General features: G+C 26.1%; 1 protein-coding gene and 2 long non-coding RNA genes across 3 annotated transcripts; 1 reads left to right on the forward strand and 2 right to left on the reverse strand.

Annotated features, from left to right (window-relative positions):
- Nucleotides 1-1,379: 1,379 nt before the first annotated feature.
- LOC122847696 (putative adenylate cyclase regulatory protein) lies at nt 1,380-13,468 on the forward strand. The gene is made up of 8 exons (XM_044145555.1): nt 1,380-1,626; nt 1,708-2,040; nt 5,113-5,556; nt 7,965-8,102; nt 9,112-9,524; nt 12,068-12,457; nt 12,530-13,152; nt 13,417-13,468. The coding sequence occupies exons 1-8, from the start codon at nt 1,380-1,382 to the stop codon at nt 13,466-13,468; spliced, it is 2,640 nt and encodes an 879-aa protein (XP_044001490.1).
- A 141-nt stretch (nt 13,469-13,609) lies between these two features.
- Nucleotides 13,610-14,360, reverse strand: LOC122847742. The gene is made up of 3 exons (XR_006373403.1): nt 14,250-14,360; nt 14,045-14,172; nt 13,610-13,940 (listed from the first exon to the last, which is right to left on the reverse strand). It is a non-coding gene; the product is annotated as an uncharacterized LOC122847742 (long non-coding RNA).
- LOC122847741 lies at nt 14,355-16,016 on the reverse strand. Its single transcript, XR_006373402.1, has 4 exons — nt 15,667-16,016; nt 15,370-15,593; nt 15,149-15,286; nt 14,355-14,497 (listed from the first exon to the last, which is right to left on the reverse strand). It is a non-coding gene; the product is annotated as an uncharacterized LOC122847741 (long non-coding RNA).
- Between the last annotated feature and the right edge of the window lie 772 nt (nt 16,017-16,788).

The raw sequence follows: 16,788 nt of genomic DNA on the forward strand, positions 1-16,788 counted from the left end.
ATTTAATTATATATATCATTACTTTTTTAAACGTACAATGTTGGATTTTTAAAAAATATTTTTTTACTGTTAAATTCATAAAATAATATATTTAAATAATATATTTAAAGTTGACTCATTGTCTTATCTAGGAATTTCAAGGTTTAGTAATAAAATTAAAAATAAAAATGCAATTAAAAATTTATTGTCAACGGACAGTATTCTTTTTTGATAAAAAATATATATTACTTTAGTACGAATAGAAAACCTCATTGGTGTTATACAAAGGAAAAAAAAAAAATTCGCAAGAAATAAAAAAATTCTAAGACCATGAAAATCTCCTATTTGTTTGTCATAGTTTTGTTGAATTTATTTATTGGTAAGTTATTAAAATATTAAAGTCAGAAGTCAATTAAAATATTTCAAATAAAATTGTTGATAGAAAAATTTAAATTATACTTTGATAAGATCCAGGAATTACAAGAAAAGACGATATTAATCCTGATGGAAAAAAATGTTTCTATTATTAATTTTAAAATTTGATACGTTTCATTTTAGTTTGTACCGAATGGAAAGACGCATGTCGGCTATTTTGGTATGACATTACAAAATACAAATGTAAATTATCAATTGGACGTTGTTATGATAATCGTTTGTTGACACAATCATACCTCAAGGAAATATTATTAAGATGTGGTAATTATCTGAATGAACTGTCTCTCTCAGATGTTTGTAATTCAAGTATCATGCCATTTATTGGTCGTCACTGTAAAAATTTAACAAGTCTGGAATGTCAATTTTACATTGATTCGTTCAAATATGATGCTGGTCGCTTTGTTAAAGCATTTACACAATTGGATAAATTGAAATGCATCAAAATAACGGTGGATCACAACAACTTGAATGAGATCATTAATCTCTCTGCAATAATTGACAGTCTTCCACAAGAAATTAATGAAATTCATTTATTTTCTAAATTTGTGTCGATTCTAAAACAAGTTTCTATGGTAAGTTGTTATTGATCATGTACTAGTTGTTTATCACCATTGACAACTAATACGATCAATCAAATGAATATGCAAATTATTCAAATAAATTTTTGATATTTTCAGACTTTTAAAAAATTTAATAATCTTAAAAAATTGACATTACATGGCCTCTGGTCAAAAGACATTCTTCAAGAAATAGCCGAAATAACAACACTTGTTCATTTAAATTTGGGTAAAATTGAGTATGAGTCGTACCACTTTTCTACGAAAGTACTTGAGACCATTTTTTGTACCTGCAAAAATCTAAAACATCTTGTTATTCCACCTGGTCTTCATGATGTAAATAAAATTCCTCTTAAAAAATGGATAAACTTTCAAAATTTACAACATCTTGGTATTTCTTGTAATATAATGCCTGACTTGGCAAGTACAATTGTTGAATATTGCAAGAATTTAAAACACTTGAGGATACATAATCCTGATGACTTAATGAATGAAACTGCTCTAAAAAAGCTAACAGAGCTGGAAAAACTTGAAAGTTTAATATTGCTTCCTCGCATTAAGCTCAATACAGAATCAATAATTGCAATTTCAAACAATTGTAAAAAACTTAAACGTTTAGAAATTCCTAGTTGTGTTATATTACCATCTGTTAATGGTAACTTATTTAATTTTTCATCTGTCCTTGATGAGTTATCAAAATTACAATATCTTGAACATCTAAACTTGCGTTATGCAGATGATTTTGAAGATAGTACAATTACTGCTATTGCTAATAATTGTAAAAACCTAAAAAGTTTAGATATCCAAGGTAGCACTGGTCTTACTGAGACAGCTCTCGTTGCTTTATCAAACTTGGAAAATTCACAAAAACTAGACGTAAGTTATCTTGATAAAATTACAGACAGCTCCCTCATCAAATTGAAAAGATTAAAAGAATTGCATTGTGCAATGACTTTTTCTAATTCAATATGGTATTATTCAATTGAAAAGATTAGTGTCTGGTATATGAATAATATTACAATTGATATGGTTATTGGTGCTGATCAGACAACTAAAAATCGTACAAATGGTATCATTTTACACATAATAATATTTAATCCTTCAACAAGACAACCTTCCAAGTCAATAATCAAATCTCAATGGTTAGCTGTTGGATATATATAATTAAAATCATCGTATATTTTATTTCTAAAATATATATATATACAAAGTACCTTACCAAGTCAACGACACATTGAAGACGTTGTAAAAAAACAGTATTATCATTATAACTTACGTTTTCGATATTGCTTGAAATCATAAAAATCATAAATATCTGTTTTATCTTACTTTGGTTTAAACTTTTCTAATTTTGCAAGTTTTTTTTAGCTTCTTTTTCAAACTGCTTGGCAGTTTTTGGCAAAGCAACTTGGTTACTTGGCCATTGACCGAATCATTTTGGAGTTTGAACCATGATTAAAATAAATGAATAATTTTAATCAACAATAATTATCACTATTTTCAGTTTTGTCAAATAACTGCAAATAGTTACTACCGTTTGTATTGTTTAGACAATGGTTGTCCGACTGAGTCTCAATCAAGGTCTATAAATACACATACAGCCCATACAGCCAAAAGCCTTCGCGATAACAAGGAATAATTCAAATTGATTTCTGCTAAGCATATAATATTAATATTAAAATCAAGGTAAATATTTGAATTTTACTTTTTACAGTAATTTGAATCAATTTTAACATTCACAAAATATAGTTGTCTTTATTTAAATAGACAATTTCATGTAACAAGGGTAGTAAAAAAACAAAGATAAAAATAATACCTCACAGCTTTTTTATTTACTATAAATAACTGTGTGACAGAAATATTTTGACTCTGCGGTGAATTTATCATTGTAATATAAATGAAAAAAACATATAATTGTTTACAAAAAATATCAAAATTTATTAACACTGAGATATTAAATTATTAAATTCAACCTGAATTCCAATTTACTAATTTTATAATTAAAATTTATTTTAAAAAAAATAAAAACCAAATTTACTATATTAATTTTTCCTTTTGCATCAATTTGTTTTATCGAAAAATTCACGTTACGATTTTGCTTTGATTATTCAACAAAGGAATTTATGCCAATTATAAATTATACCTCATATATAAATTTACAAAAGACCAAGAACATATGCATTGTTCGTCAACAAACTAAGTATGTACTGAAAATTTGGTTGAACATTAAATTTTATTACCCGTATATTATTTTGTATACATTCATTCGCACTTGTTGTAAAATTAAATCGACAATTATCCACAGGTTTAATATAATAATTATATCATTAACAAAAAACATACAATTATTTTATTTATTATTTTTTTTTTAATTATAGAGACAAAGCTAAGAGAAAAAAATGAACCTGATTTAATGTCAAATTCTTGAACATGACAATCGCATCTCTTTGACAATATATTATTTTAATAAGTGACCATTCGCAAAGATAAATTGATTAATTATCCACCTGAACAAATATTCATACAGCCAAAATTTTTCTTAAGCTTACTTAAGATTTTTCTGAAATGAAAAACAAATATTTAAACTAAATAAATTTTTATAACACATTAACTATTTTATCTTTAAAGCAAGATAGTAAAATAAAAATACAAGAAGATTGAATTAAAACAACAATTTGTAAATCAACCATTTTATTTATTATGAAATTTGATAAATTGATTGATTGATTAAAAATTCAAACATTTGTGCTCAACCCATAAATTACAACAATAGGTATATTCATAATGATAAATTTTCGATTGTTTCAACAAATTGATTGATACATTTTCGATAAAAATATAATCACGATACAAATTCAAATGTTATCTAACTTGGACATTTGGGTTAGAAATTGACTATTCGATTTTTGGTTTACTAGGTTTACATTATCAATTCGATTCCATTTAAATTGTTTTTGTCAAACCAAGGTGCATTTGTAAAAAATATCAGGACTTGCTCCTTTTTGTTTAAGACCCTCAGGACGTTGCGACGTTTTATTGCTTATAATGATTTTGAAAATCTCTGTTGATGGATCAAAGTTGGTTCCATTCGACATGGAAAATTGAATTTCTAATTTTCGATTCGTTTTATTACATTCAATGATCATCGATTTGTACCGTTTGGTGATTCCATTCAATTACATTCCATCAATTCCATTGTTTGTGAAGTGTGAATTTCGAATTTAACGTCGATTTAAGTTGAACCCATTTATGATAAGCTTTGGAAATCCGTCATTTTTGGTTGGGATGTTAATTAAAACAGCAACACGTTTAATGATAAGCGGTATGAGGAAACATTTGATCCAATTGGAATAATTAATAATCTTCCAGGAGAAATTAATCAAATTCATCTAATTTCTGAACCTCCTGTACGCACAAATAACATAGTTTATATAGTAAGTTGTTATTAAATACCAAATTACCAACTAGTTATTTATCACTAGTCACAAATAATACTATATTAATCGAATAAATATCTGTTATTTTCAGAATTTTGAAAAATTTAAAAATCTTCAAGAATTGACATTACAGGTCTGCTATTTTTTAGATAGCATATCTCTTCAAAAAATAGCAGAAAAAACAACGCTTATTCATCTTAGCATTCGACTATATGATATACCCGAAGGATTTTGTCTATTTGATAAACTTGTTAATTTGGAATATATTAACCTAACGCTGGTCAGGTACCTTACATTAAAACGCGCACGGCAAAATGAGCGCAATACAAAAGTACTCAATACTATTTTTTGTACATGCAAAAATCTAAAATATCTTAAAATGCCAACTGCTGTTTACAATGTAGCTGAAATTCCCCGCGAAAAATGGATAAACTTTCAAAACTTGGAATATCTTGATATTTTCTGTTATATAATGCCTGAGTCAGCAAATACAATTGTTAAATATTGCAAGAATTTGAAACATTTGAAGATATATAATTATTCTAATTACTCAATAAATAATACTGCTTTAAAAAAGTTGACAGAGTTGGAAAATCTTGAATGTTTGATGCTTGATGTAGGTGGTCTCCAGAAGGAATCAATAATCACAATTTCAAACAATTGTAAAAAACTTAAACGTTTAGAAATTTTTAGTTGTTGGATAGTACTATCTTTCAATAATAACTCATTTGATTATTTATCTGTTCTTGATGAGTTATCAAAATTGCAATGTCTTGAACGTCTGAACTTGTGTTTTGCACAAGATCTTAAAGACAGTACTATTACTGCTATTGCTAATAATTGTAAAAACCTAAAAAGTTTAGATATCCAAGGTAGCACTGGTCTTACTGAGACAGCTCTCGTTGCTTTATCAAACTTGGAAAATTTACAAAAACTAGACGTAAGTTATCTTGATATAATTACAGACAGCTTCCTTATCAAATTGAAAGGATTAAAAGAATTGTATTGTAATAAATGCACGAACCTTACTGATGTTGGTATTATTCAATTTATAAAAAATAATCCAGATCTTGAACTTCTTAGTGTCTATTGTATTAACAATATAACATTTGACATGATTATTGCTGCTGATCAGGCAACTAAAAATCGTACAAATGGTATCATTTTACACATAATAATAAGTGATTTGTCAATAATCAAAGCTTCTAAGTCAATAATTGAATCTCAATGGTTGTTTGTTAAATATTTTTGAAGTAAAATCATCGTATAATTTTTTCTTGAAAACACATACAAAGCACCTTACCAAGTCAATGACAGTCAATGGAGACATTGTCAAAGAACATTATAATTATATCTTGTTTTCGCTATATTACTTGGAATCATAAAAAATTTTAATGTCAATGCTAATAATTTTGTGAAATAAAATTTTAAAAAATCAACTTAAATTAATTCAAATGATTTTTTGTATGTAGCAATTATTTTTACATAATATAATGATTAATTAATGAAACATGTATTTACAAGTTTGATGATATTCAACTGGCTCAAAATTATTACATATTTTATACATATTACATATGTAAGCTATCTTAATACAATTACAGACAGCTTTCTTATTAAACTAAAAGGATTAAAAACATTGAATTGTATTATTCAATTTATAAAAAATAATCCAGATCTTGAAATGATTAGTATCTGCTGTGTAGATAAAATTACAATCGATACGGTAATTGCTGCTGATCAGGCAACTGAAAATCGAACAAATCGTATCATTTTACACATATATTTATATCGTCCGTTCTGAAAGATGCTTCCAAGTCAATAATTAAATCTCAATGGTTAGTTGTTGGATATATATAATTAAAATCATTGTATAATTTATTCCTAAAAATACATACAAAGTACCTTACCAAGTCAACGACACATTGAAGACGTTGTAAAAAAACAGTATTATCATTACAACTATTACGTTTTCAATATTGCTTGAAATCATAAAAATTTTAACGCCATGTCATGTTAATAATTTTGTAAAACTAAGTCAAAAAATATTAACTCAAATTAACTCGAATAATTTTTTGTATGGAACAATTATTATATTTACTTATATAATGGTACGAATGTCATTACAGCTTTGATGATATTCAAGTCGTGGCCAAAAAAAATCATTTGATATTTTTTTAATCAATGTGCCTGTTATTGTTGATACTTACAAATTTGTAAGTTAAATTCTTGAAGATGACAATCACATCTTATTGACAATATATTCTTTTAATAATTAAAAAAAATAAATTGATCAATTATTTACCTAAACAAATATTCATTAAGCCAAAATTATTTCTAAAGATTTGTCAAAAAAACATAATTATATTTCAAAAATAGTAAATATTTTTATTTGTTTAATGAACCATATATAGTATCTTAATTTAAAATAAAAAAAATAAATACAAGATTAAATTGAAAAAATGGGAATAATCAGTAAAATTATTTAATGTAGTTTGATAATACACTATTGATAGCTGACAATAGTGGCAATAAATGACAGCACAGATTATTTGTTTGTTATTATTTATAACATTCAAAAATTTTTATTCACATTTTGAAATTTTGACTACAACTTAAGACTTGTATTAATAAATGCATTATCTATGTAGTCAACTCAATGAATGCAGTAATCAATTCAAGTCAATTGTAGTCAACTAATGAGTTATCAAAACCATGTTGGTAGAGTAGACTTCTAGCTGGGATCACGTTATTCCCACACATGATTTTTTTTTGTTTTTTTTTTTTACATATGTAAATATTATTCACCTCCATGGTATTTAAATATTTAATATCAATCCATATCATATCAAAGGTTAACAAATGACAATAGCACAATTTACGATCAAACGTACAAAATTGTCTAATTAATACACATCATTTAATTAATACATTCATTTTTGTTTAAATACGTTATCAAGTCAATGACATTATGTAGTGAAAAAAGAACAAAATTTATTGCATCAACAACTAAATTAATCATCAAAAAAAGATCAAGTAAGGTATAAATAAAAATTTATAATTTGAACAATTACATTTATAAACACTCACATGTGTCAACTGTATTTTTACATGTTGCACGTTATTCAATATTATTTGGCTTAAAATGTAATTTTATTGATGTTTATTTTGCTAGTAAATCATCACCTTTAATTGATCTATATCTCAAATATATATATTTTTTTATGGTTATTTTTCTTTATTTTATTATTCTGGGTGACATTTAAATTCATCATCATTTATTTTGATATATATTTTCATAGGTTACCTAGAATGAGTGCAAAAAGAATATGTATTGAAAAAGACCATCAAACCTCTGATGATGGTGACGAGAATAAAAATAAAGTTGTCATCAATTCACTGGATTACGACTCATTAGCAAAAATCATAATGTTGTTGCCAATACCAGAAAGGATAGACATGGAAGAAGGTATTCATCAAAATGAAGTTTCTTTTTTCTTAAATAAATATCAATGTTTCTATGATTAATTTTCATATTTGATACTTTTTATTGTAGTTTGTGCCAAATGGAAAGAAGCATGTCAACTTGCTTGGTATGACATTAAAAAATACAAATGTAAATCATCAATTGGCCGTTGTTATGATAACTGTTTGCTAACACAATCATACCTTGAGAAAATATTATTAAGATGTGGTATTTATTTAAAAGAATTGTCTCTCTCAGATGTTTGTGATTCAAGTATCATGTCATTTGTTGGTGATCACTGTAAAAATTTAACAAGTCTTGAATGTGAATTTGACGTTGATTCGTTAGAATATGATGCTGGTCACTTTGTTCAAGCATTTGCACAGTTGGATAAATTGAAATGCATCAAAATAACGGTGGAACACGACTACTTAGATGAGACAATTAATCTCTCTGCAATAATTAATAGTCTTCCACAAGAAATAAATGAAATTCATTTATTTTCTAAGCCTCTGTGGGATCGAAAACAAAATATTTCTATGGTAAGTTGTTATTAAATACGAACTCATTGCTTATTACTCGTGACAAACAATACTATTAAATGAAATTATTTAAATAAATTTTTATTTTTTTCAGACTTTTAGAAAATTTAAAAATCTTAAAAAATTGACATTACATAGCCTCTGGTCGGAAGACATTCTTCACGAAATAGCAGAAATAACAACACTTGTTCATCTCAACACTCGACTATATGATATACCCGAAGGATTTTTTCTATTTAATAAACTTGTTAATTTGGAATATATCGATCTGACGATGAACATGATTGGATATATATACCTAAATACTAATGACTTCTCTACAGAAATACTCAATAATATTTTTTGTACATGCAAAAATCTAAAACATCTTGATATTCTAGCTGGTCCTTATGATGTAGCTAAAATTCCTCTTAAAAAATGGATTAACTTTCGAAATTTACAACATCTTGGTATTTCTTGTAATATAATGCCTGACTTAGCACGTACAATTGTTGAATACTGCAAGAATTTAAAACACTTGAGAATACATAATCGTCGTCACTTTATAAATAATACCGCTTTAAAAAAGTTGACAGAGTTGGAAAATCTTGAATGTTTAATGCTTCGTGTAGTTAAGCTCCATGAGGAATCCGTCATCGCAATTTCAAACAATTGTAAAAAACTTAAACGTTTAGAAATTGATGGTTGCATTATAGTATCATCTATTGATGGTGAGCCACTTTCTTCTCCATCTGTTCTTGATGAGTTATCAAAATTACAATATCTTGAACATCTAAACTTGCGTAATTCAGAAAATCTTAAAGATAGTACAATTACTGCTATTGCTAATAATTGTAAAAACCTCAAAAGTTTAGAAATCGAATTGTGCGCAGGTATTACTGAAACAGCTCTCGTTGGCTTAACAAACTTAAAAAATTTACAAAAACTTAATGTCAATCGTCTTGATATAATTACAGACAGCTTCCTTATCAAATTGAAAGGATTAAAAGAATTGCATTGTGATAAATGCAAGCAACTTACTAATGCTGGTATTATTCAATTTATAAAAAATAATCCAGATCTTGAATTTCTTGATGTCTGCTCTACTGATAATATTACAATAAATATGGTTATTGCTGCTGATCAGGCAACTAAAAATCGTACAAATGGTATCATTTTACATATAAGAACAGGCGATTGGTCACTAATAAAAGCTTCTATGTCAATAATTACATCTCAATGGTTAATTGTGAATACTTCTGGAAATAAATTTATCGTATGACTTTTTCTAATTTAGTATAACTTGATTTCGATGTTAGTTGGAATCATTAAAATTTTAATGACAATGTTAACAATTTTGTAAAACAAAGTTTAAGATGTGCCAGTTATTGTTGATACTTACAAATTCGTCAGCTGGTAAGTTCTTAAATATGACAATTGCATCTCATTAGCAACATATTCTCTTGTAGTTTACTTTTTAAGTAAGATAAATTCTTGAACATGACAATTATCTTATTGGCAATTATTTATTATTTTAATAAATAACCATTAAGTATCTTAATTTAAGTAATGAAAAAATAGATACAATTGTAATATTGTAATGGTCATTGCTGCTGATCAGGCAACTAAGAATCGTACAAATGGTATTATTTTATACGTAAAAATATTGAATTCTTCAATAAGACACCATTTCAAGTCAATAATTAAATCTCAATGGTTGTTGTTGACTGTTTTCAATTAAATTCATTCATTCTTTTTTCTAATTTATTCTTAAAAACACATACATACGCAAAACGTTACGAATAATCAATGACATTGTAAAAAAACTATGTTAATAATTTTGTAAAACAAAGTTCAAAAATAAATATCTTTTTCGAATAATTTTTTGTATGGAACAATTATTTTTACCTTCAATCGTACATATGTAATTACAGGTTTGATGATATTCAAGTGGATTAAAAAATCATTTTATAAATTTGTAGGGAAGGTAAATTCTTGAATATGATAATTGCATCTTATTGGTAACATATTCTCTTAATAAATAATCATTCACAAAAAAATATTGATTAATATTATTCACTTAAACAAATATTCATACTACCAAAAATATTTCTAAAGTTTTTTTAAAAATGAAAAACAAATATTTTTGTATTAAACACAACAATTCTACCAAATTTAAAAGTGTAAGTATTGATATTGATTGTAAATAAAAAAAGAATGATATGCAAAAAATTTCAAACAGTATTCTCAACTGACAGTGTAAAAAAAAATATATATAAAAGTATAAAACTCATAAAATAATATATTTATTTATATATAATTTTATCTAAAAATATATGATAATCATATTTTATTTTATGGAAGGTGTAACATTTTTTAATACACCTGAAAAGAAATTGGCTAGGATTATTTCGATGGGAATTTAAATTTTTCGATTGCGCTCATTGCAGCAAGTACTGATCGGCCGCGATAACACTGAGCAATTATGTATTTGAGAAAGTTTTACTCGTGCTATCTAGCTAAAAAATTACTGACTATTATTTTGTAGAATTTTTCTTATCGACAATGATGAATTTGAAAATTATAAAAGCTGCAGGGAGCCATACACCTGGAGTTCGCATGGAGTTCCACGTAAAGATTATATTGAAAGTGGTTGCAGTGGTTGAAAGAAAGCTCTTATTTAAAAAAAAAACAAAAATACTGTGACCCACGTGTTTTTAACCTTTAAACTGTTCTTAAATAAAAATTTGGATTTTTGTTAATAAAACAAAAAATAAAAAGCAGAACTTAACAACATATTTTTCTTTATTTAAAAGACTTGAGGTTCTCGAAGACGTTGACAACAGCATTTTCAGTATTTACTCATAATGAGTGCAAAGACGATATGTATTGAAAAAGACCAACAAACCCATGATGATGGAGACAAGAATCCAAAAGTCGTCATAAACTCACTAGACTACGACTCATTAGCTAAAATCTTCATGCTGCTGCCAATACCAGAAAGGATAGACATGGAAAAAGGTGAATATTATTATCAAAATAAAGTTTCTTTTGTGTTAATAAAATTAAATGTTTGTATTATTGATTTTTAAATTTAATATACGTTTTATTCTAGTTTGTGCCAAATGGAAAGAGGCATGTCAACTAGCTTGGTATGACATTAAAGAATACAAATGTAAATCATCAATTGGACGTTGTTATGATAACTGTTTGTTGACACAATCATACCTCGAGGAAATATTATTAAGATGTGGTAATTATCTAAAAGAACTGTCTCTCTCAGATGTTTGTGATTCAAATATTATGCCATTTGTTAGTGATCACTGTAAAAATTTAACAATCTTGGAATGTAAATTCGATGATAATGCCTTAATTGATAATGCTGATCACTTTGTTCGAGCATTTACACAGTTGAATAAATTGAAATGCATCAAAATAACGATGAACCACAACGACTCGAATAAGGCAATCAATCTCTCTGCAATAATTGATAGTCTTCCACAAGACATTAATGAAATTCATTTATTTTTTAAACCTCTATGGCGTCGAAAACAAAATATTTCTATGGTAAGTTGTTATTGAATATTAACTAGTTGTTTATATGTATCCCCAGTGACAAACAATACTATCAATTGAATACAAATTATTCAAATAAATTTCTTTTATTTTCAGACTGTTCAAAGATTCAGAAATCTTAAAAAATTAACATTAGTTGGCCTCTGTTTAGACAAAATAAACCTTCAAGAAATAGCAGACATAACAACACTTGTTTATCTTCACATTGGACTATATAAAGATATACATCAAAACCTTTCTCTATTTAATAAACTCGTTAATTTGGAGTATATCGACTTAACGATGAGACTTAAGTATAATTTGTATGAGCTCTCTACAAAAGAACTTGAGACTATTTTTTGTACATGCAAAAATCTTAAACATCTTGATATTCCAGCTCGTCCTTATGATGTAGCTCGTGTTCCTCCTGAAAAATGGATAAACTTTCAAAACTTGGAATATCTTGGTATTTATTGTCGATTAATGCCTGACTTAGCAAATACAATTGTTAAATATTGCAAAAACTTAAAACATTTGAAAATAACTCATTTCTGTATAAATAATACTGCTCTTAAAAAGTTGACAGAGTTGGAAAATCTTGAATGCTTAATATTGTTTGGTCTGTTTGATATAATGGAACTCGATAACGAATCAATAATCGCAATTTCAAACAATTGTAAAAAACTTAAACGTTTAGAAATTCTTGGTTGTGCTATAGTACCATCTATTGATGGTGAGCCACTTTCTTCTCTATCTGTTCTTGATGAGTTATCAAAATTGCAATATCTTGAACATCTAAATTTGAGTTATGTGAGAAATCTTAAAGATAGTACAATTACTGCTATTGCTAATAATTGTAAAAACCTAAAAAGTTTAAGTATCCAAATTTGCAGGGATCTTACTGAGACAGCTCTCGTTGCTTTATTAAACTTGGAAAATTTACAAAAACTAGACGTAAGTTCTCTTGATATAATTACAGACAGCTTCCTTATCAAATTGAAAGGATTGAAAGAATTGCATTGTAATGGATGCAAGAAACTTACTAATGCTGGTATTATTCAATTTATAAAAAATAATCCAGATCTTGAAATTCTTGTTGCCTATCGTATTGACAATATAACGATTGACATGATAATTGCTGCTGATCAGGCAACTAAAAATCGTACAAATGGTATCATTTTACACATAATGATGGATAATATGTCAGTAATCAAAGCTTCTAAGTCAATAATTCAATCTCAATGGTTGGTTGTTGACTGTTATTAATTAAATTTATTCATTCTTTTTTCTAATTTATTCTTAAAAACACATACACGCAATACGTTACGAATAATCAATGACATTGTAAAAAAACATTATTAACTTGTTTTCGATATTACTTGGAATCATAAAAATTCTAATGTCAATGTTGAAATTTTTGTAAAGCAAATTTTAAAAATAAATATAATTTTTCAAATCATTTTTAGAATCGGACAATTATTTTTACCTCACTTGTGCCTCTTCCACATCCCTACATAAACAAATAATAAACATAATAATTTTTAAAAATCAATTATGCTTAATTATGTAAAATAATAAAAAATAAAAAAAAACATTACATAGCTGTTGTATTATTATTTTCTAAAGTTTCTCCATCTTTTTCTTCTTTTGGAATTGAAAATAATTCTATGAGTTTTTTTACACATAAATCAATTTTTTCATTGGCAATATAATTTGTTGCTTTAATTGGTGCAAGTAGAGAGGTTTTAACAGGTGGCAATGGTGAATTTGGATTGATAGCACGATAAGCTAAGCTGTTCTATATATTTTGAATTTTAACATCATTTATTTGACCAGGTTTTAACACATCATCATCCAATAACATTGTGTCAATTAAATTATCAACTGCATCACTTTCTTCCTTTTCTAATTGCCTCAAAATTGATCTATAAGGTCTTGTATCAATGACACTTCTTTCATCAGTCTGAATTAATTCATAAATATACATACACTGAAAATAATTTAACACAAATTAATAATGATTATCTTACATTGCAATAATTTCATTTAATTTTTATGTATTATTATTGAATTAACAATTGTCATGTTAATTACCTGACTTGGCAAAATTATATGAGTCTGTAGTCCACATCTGTAATCAAGTTCAACTAAATCTTGATTAGTAAAACCATAAAGTATAAATGATTTTTCTGTTTCAATTTTTAAACTATGTGCTTCATGTTCTAAAAATTAGAAATCATCAATTTATTATACTGTTTTTGTTGTGATATTTATTAATTTATTTTAATAAAAAACAAACCTGTTATTGAAATAAATTCTTGATCATACAGATAGCCTTCATTACAATTATTTCAAGTGTCAATATTTTATTCTCTATCAACAAGCTCTTTTTTTTTTTTAATAACAATTGTATCTTGATCAAGATCAGAATCAACAACCCTTTTTTTGTATTATTAATGTCACAACCTCTTCAACAGCATCAATAGAAACTTTTCCATTTAGATCATCTTGTTTAATTCCAACATCAGCAACAAAGATAATAGTTTCCTGAAAATAAATTGATTTAGTGTTTGAATAATATTAATTAATGGTCAAAATCAACAATAACAATTCTTGTATAGAATTTTTCTATGGAACAATGATATTTACAAATTTGTAAGTAAGCTGGTAAGTGCTGGAATATGATAATTGCATTTTATTGGCAACATATTCTGTTGATAAATAATCATTTTCAAAAATAAATTGATTAATTATTCGCCTTAAGAAATATTCATATAGACAAAAATATTTCTAAAGATTTTTCGAAAATGAAAAACAAATATTATTGAATTGAAAAAATGAAGTAATTAGTAAAGTTATTTGTGAGCAACAACAGCGGTTTATCGAACAAAAAAAAAATAATAAATTTAACATTCATAAAGCTCAAAAAAAAGAACGAGTAAATGTTCACCAATAATAACAACAACAAAGAGTGTTGGTACATTAGAAAGAGCATAAAAATCAATAACACCAGAACTATATGTCATGGTCTTCAATTTCATAGTAAAAAAAAGGATAAAGGATAAAGTTTTCTTATAAAATCATACTAAATAATTCTTAGTGTTGAGATTCATTCAGGAATTCATTATCAGGGATTCATCGTTGTTGAGGCATAACATCATAAACAAAATTAAATAATAAATTATTTTTTTTTGTTACCAAAATGTATGCATTTATTTTGATCTTGATATCACATATTTCAAGATCACATTTCCAAGCCATTGCTTTTTTATCTTCAAATCCAAATATTCTAAAAGATGATAAAGTTTGATTGAATGTCATGTATCCACCAGAAACCTGTTGACATAAAAACAAAAATTATTCGAATATTTAAATTTAATTGCATTTTTTTTTGGTTAATTACTTGATAGACTAATAACCCAGAATTATTTTTCCACTCTTCAATTGTTGTTGTGGATTTTATTCCACTTGAAAAATAAAATATCAATTGCCATTATATGCAGCTTAAAATTACAAAATTGATAATATTTCTTACATGCAAAGTAAATAAAGTGTTTCCTTGAGAATACTGTTTTAAATTTTTTGCATCTCAGCTGCATTTAATTCATCAGAATTCGGCATGATCAAAGTTGTTCTCAATGACCTAAATAAAAATTACCACAATATTTTAAACTTTATTTTTTTAGTATTTTTAATGATTATTGTTTGATATTTACCCTAAACATTCACTCTTTACAACTTCAACAGAAGTATGAAGTGCCTTAATCCAATTTTTGGGTTTTATTTTATTTATATTTTTCAATGTATTAATTGATACTGTTTGAACTGGCTGGAACTATTTATGTTATTAAAAATATTATTATTCTAAATTTTAATGTAAAATAATCATTTGTTGTTAGAAATTTAATTATAAAAATATTAGAATGACAAATGTTGTTGTGTTGTTATTGATTGAAAAAAAAATACAAAACAACAACCCTTTTTTTTTTGTATTATTAATGTCATAACCTCTTCAACAGCATCAATTGGCATCAATAGAAACTTTTCCATTTTGATTATCTTGTTTAATTCCAACATCAGCAACAAAGATAATAGTTTCCTGAAAATATATTTATTTAGTGTTTAAATAATATTAATTAATGGTAAAAATAAACAATAACAATAGCTTACATTCAGTGGTTGGCCGGTTCTTCGTGCCATTTTAGCTGATTGATTTGTCAACAAATAAAAACATATAATCAGCAAAGTTATTTGATGTAGTTTGATGATCACACTTTTGACAGGTGAGAATAAATGACAGCACAATTTATTTGTTTGTTATTATTTATAAGACATGATAATATTCAAGAAATTTTTTACAATTTTTTATTTACAACTTGAGACTTTTTAATGTAAATACCGTTATAAAACCATCCTGGTAACGTAGACATCTGGTTGCGACTTGCGATCAGGTTATGTAATACGTGTTTTTTTTTTTTTCATGTCAATCCATGTCAACTTGATAAATTTAATTGATATTATCGAAGATAACAATAGTAAAATTAACGGTCAAACGTACAGCATTTATTTAAAAGAAAAAAAAAACGATACCAAGTCAATAAAATTGTGTATTGGAGAAGACAATTAAAACTTATTGCATCAATAATAAATTAATCATCAACAAAGGATCAATTAAGATAAATAAAAGTTTATAGGTAATTTTAACAATTTCATTTATAAAACAATCACGTGTAACAATTGTCTTTTAACATGTTGCATGGCATTCAATATTATTAGGCTTTAAATATAATTTTATTGATGTTGATTTTGCTGATAAATCATCAACTTTTAATTGATCT

The sequence above is a fragment of the Aphidius gifuensis genome, linkage group LG1, assembly GCF_014905175.1.
Source record: "Aphidius gifuensis isolate YNYX2018 linkage group LG1, ASM1490517v1, whole genome shotgun sequence".
Taxonomy (NCBI): Eukaryota; Metazoa; Arthropoda; class Insecta; order Hymenoptera; family Braconidae; genus Aphidius; species Aphidius gifuensis.

What these genes read in the sequence shown, in the direction of transcription:
- LOC122847696 (XM_044145555.1), top strand. Translation starts at nt 1,380, where the DNA reads ATGCCTGACTTGGCAAGTACAATTGTTGAATATTGCAAGAATTTAAAA. An exon ending in TGATCAGGCAACTAAAAATC is followed by an intron (nt 5,557 to 7,964) that starts GTACAAATGGTA and finishes TTTTTATTGTAG; the next exon opens with TTTGTGCCAAATGGAAAGAA. An exon ending in CTGACTTAGCAAATACAATT is followed by an intron (nt 12,458 to 12,529) that starts GTTAAATATTGC and finishes GCTCTTAAAAAG; the next exon opens with TTGACAGAGTTGGAAAATCT.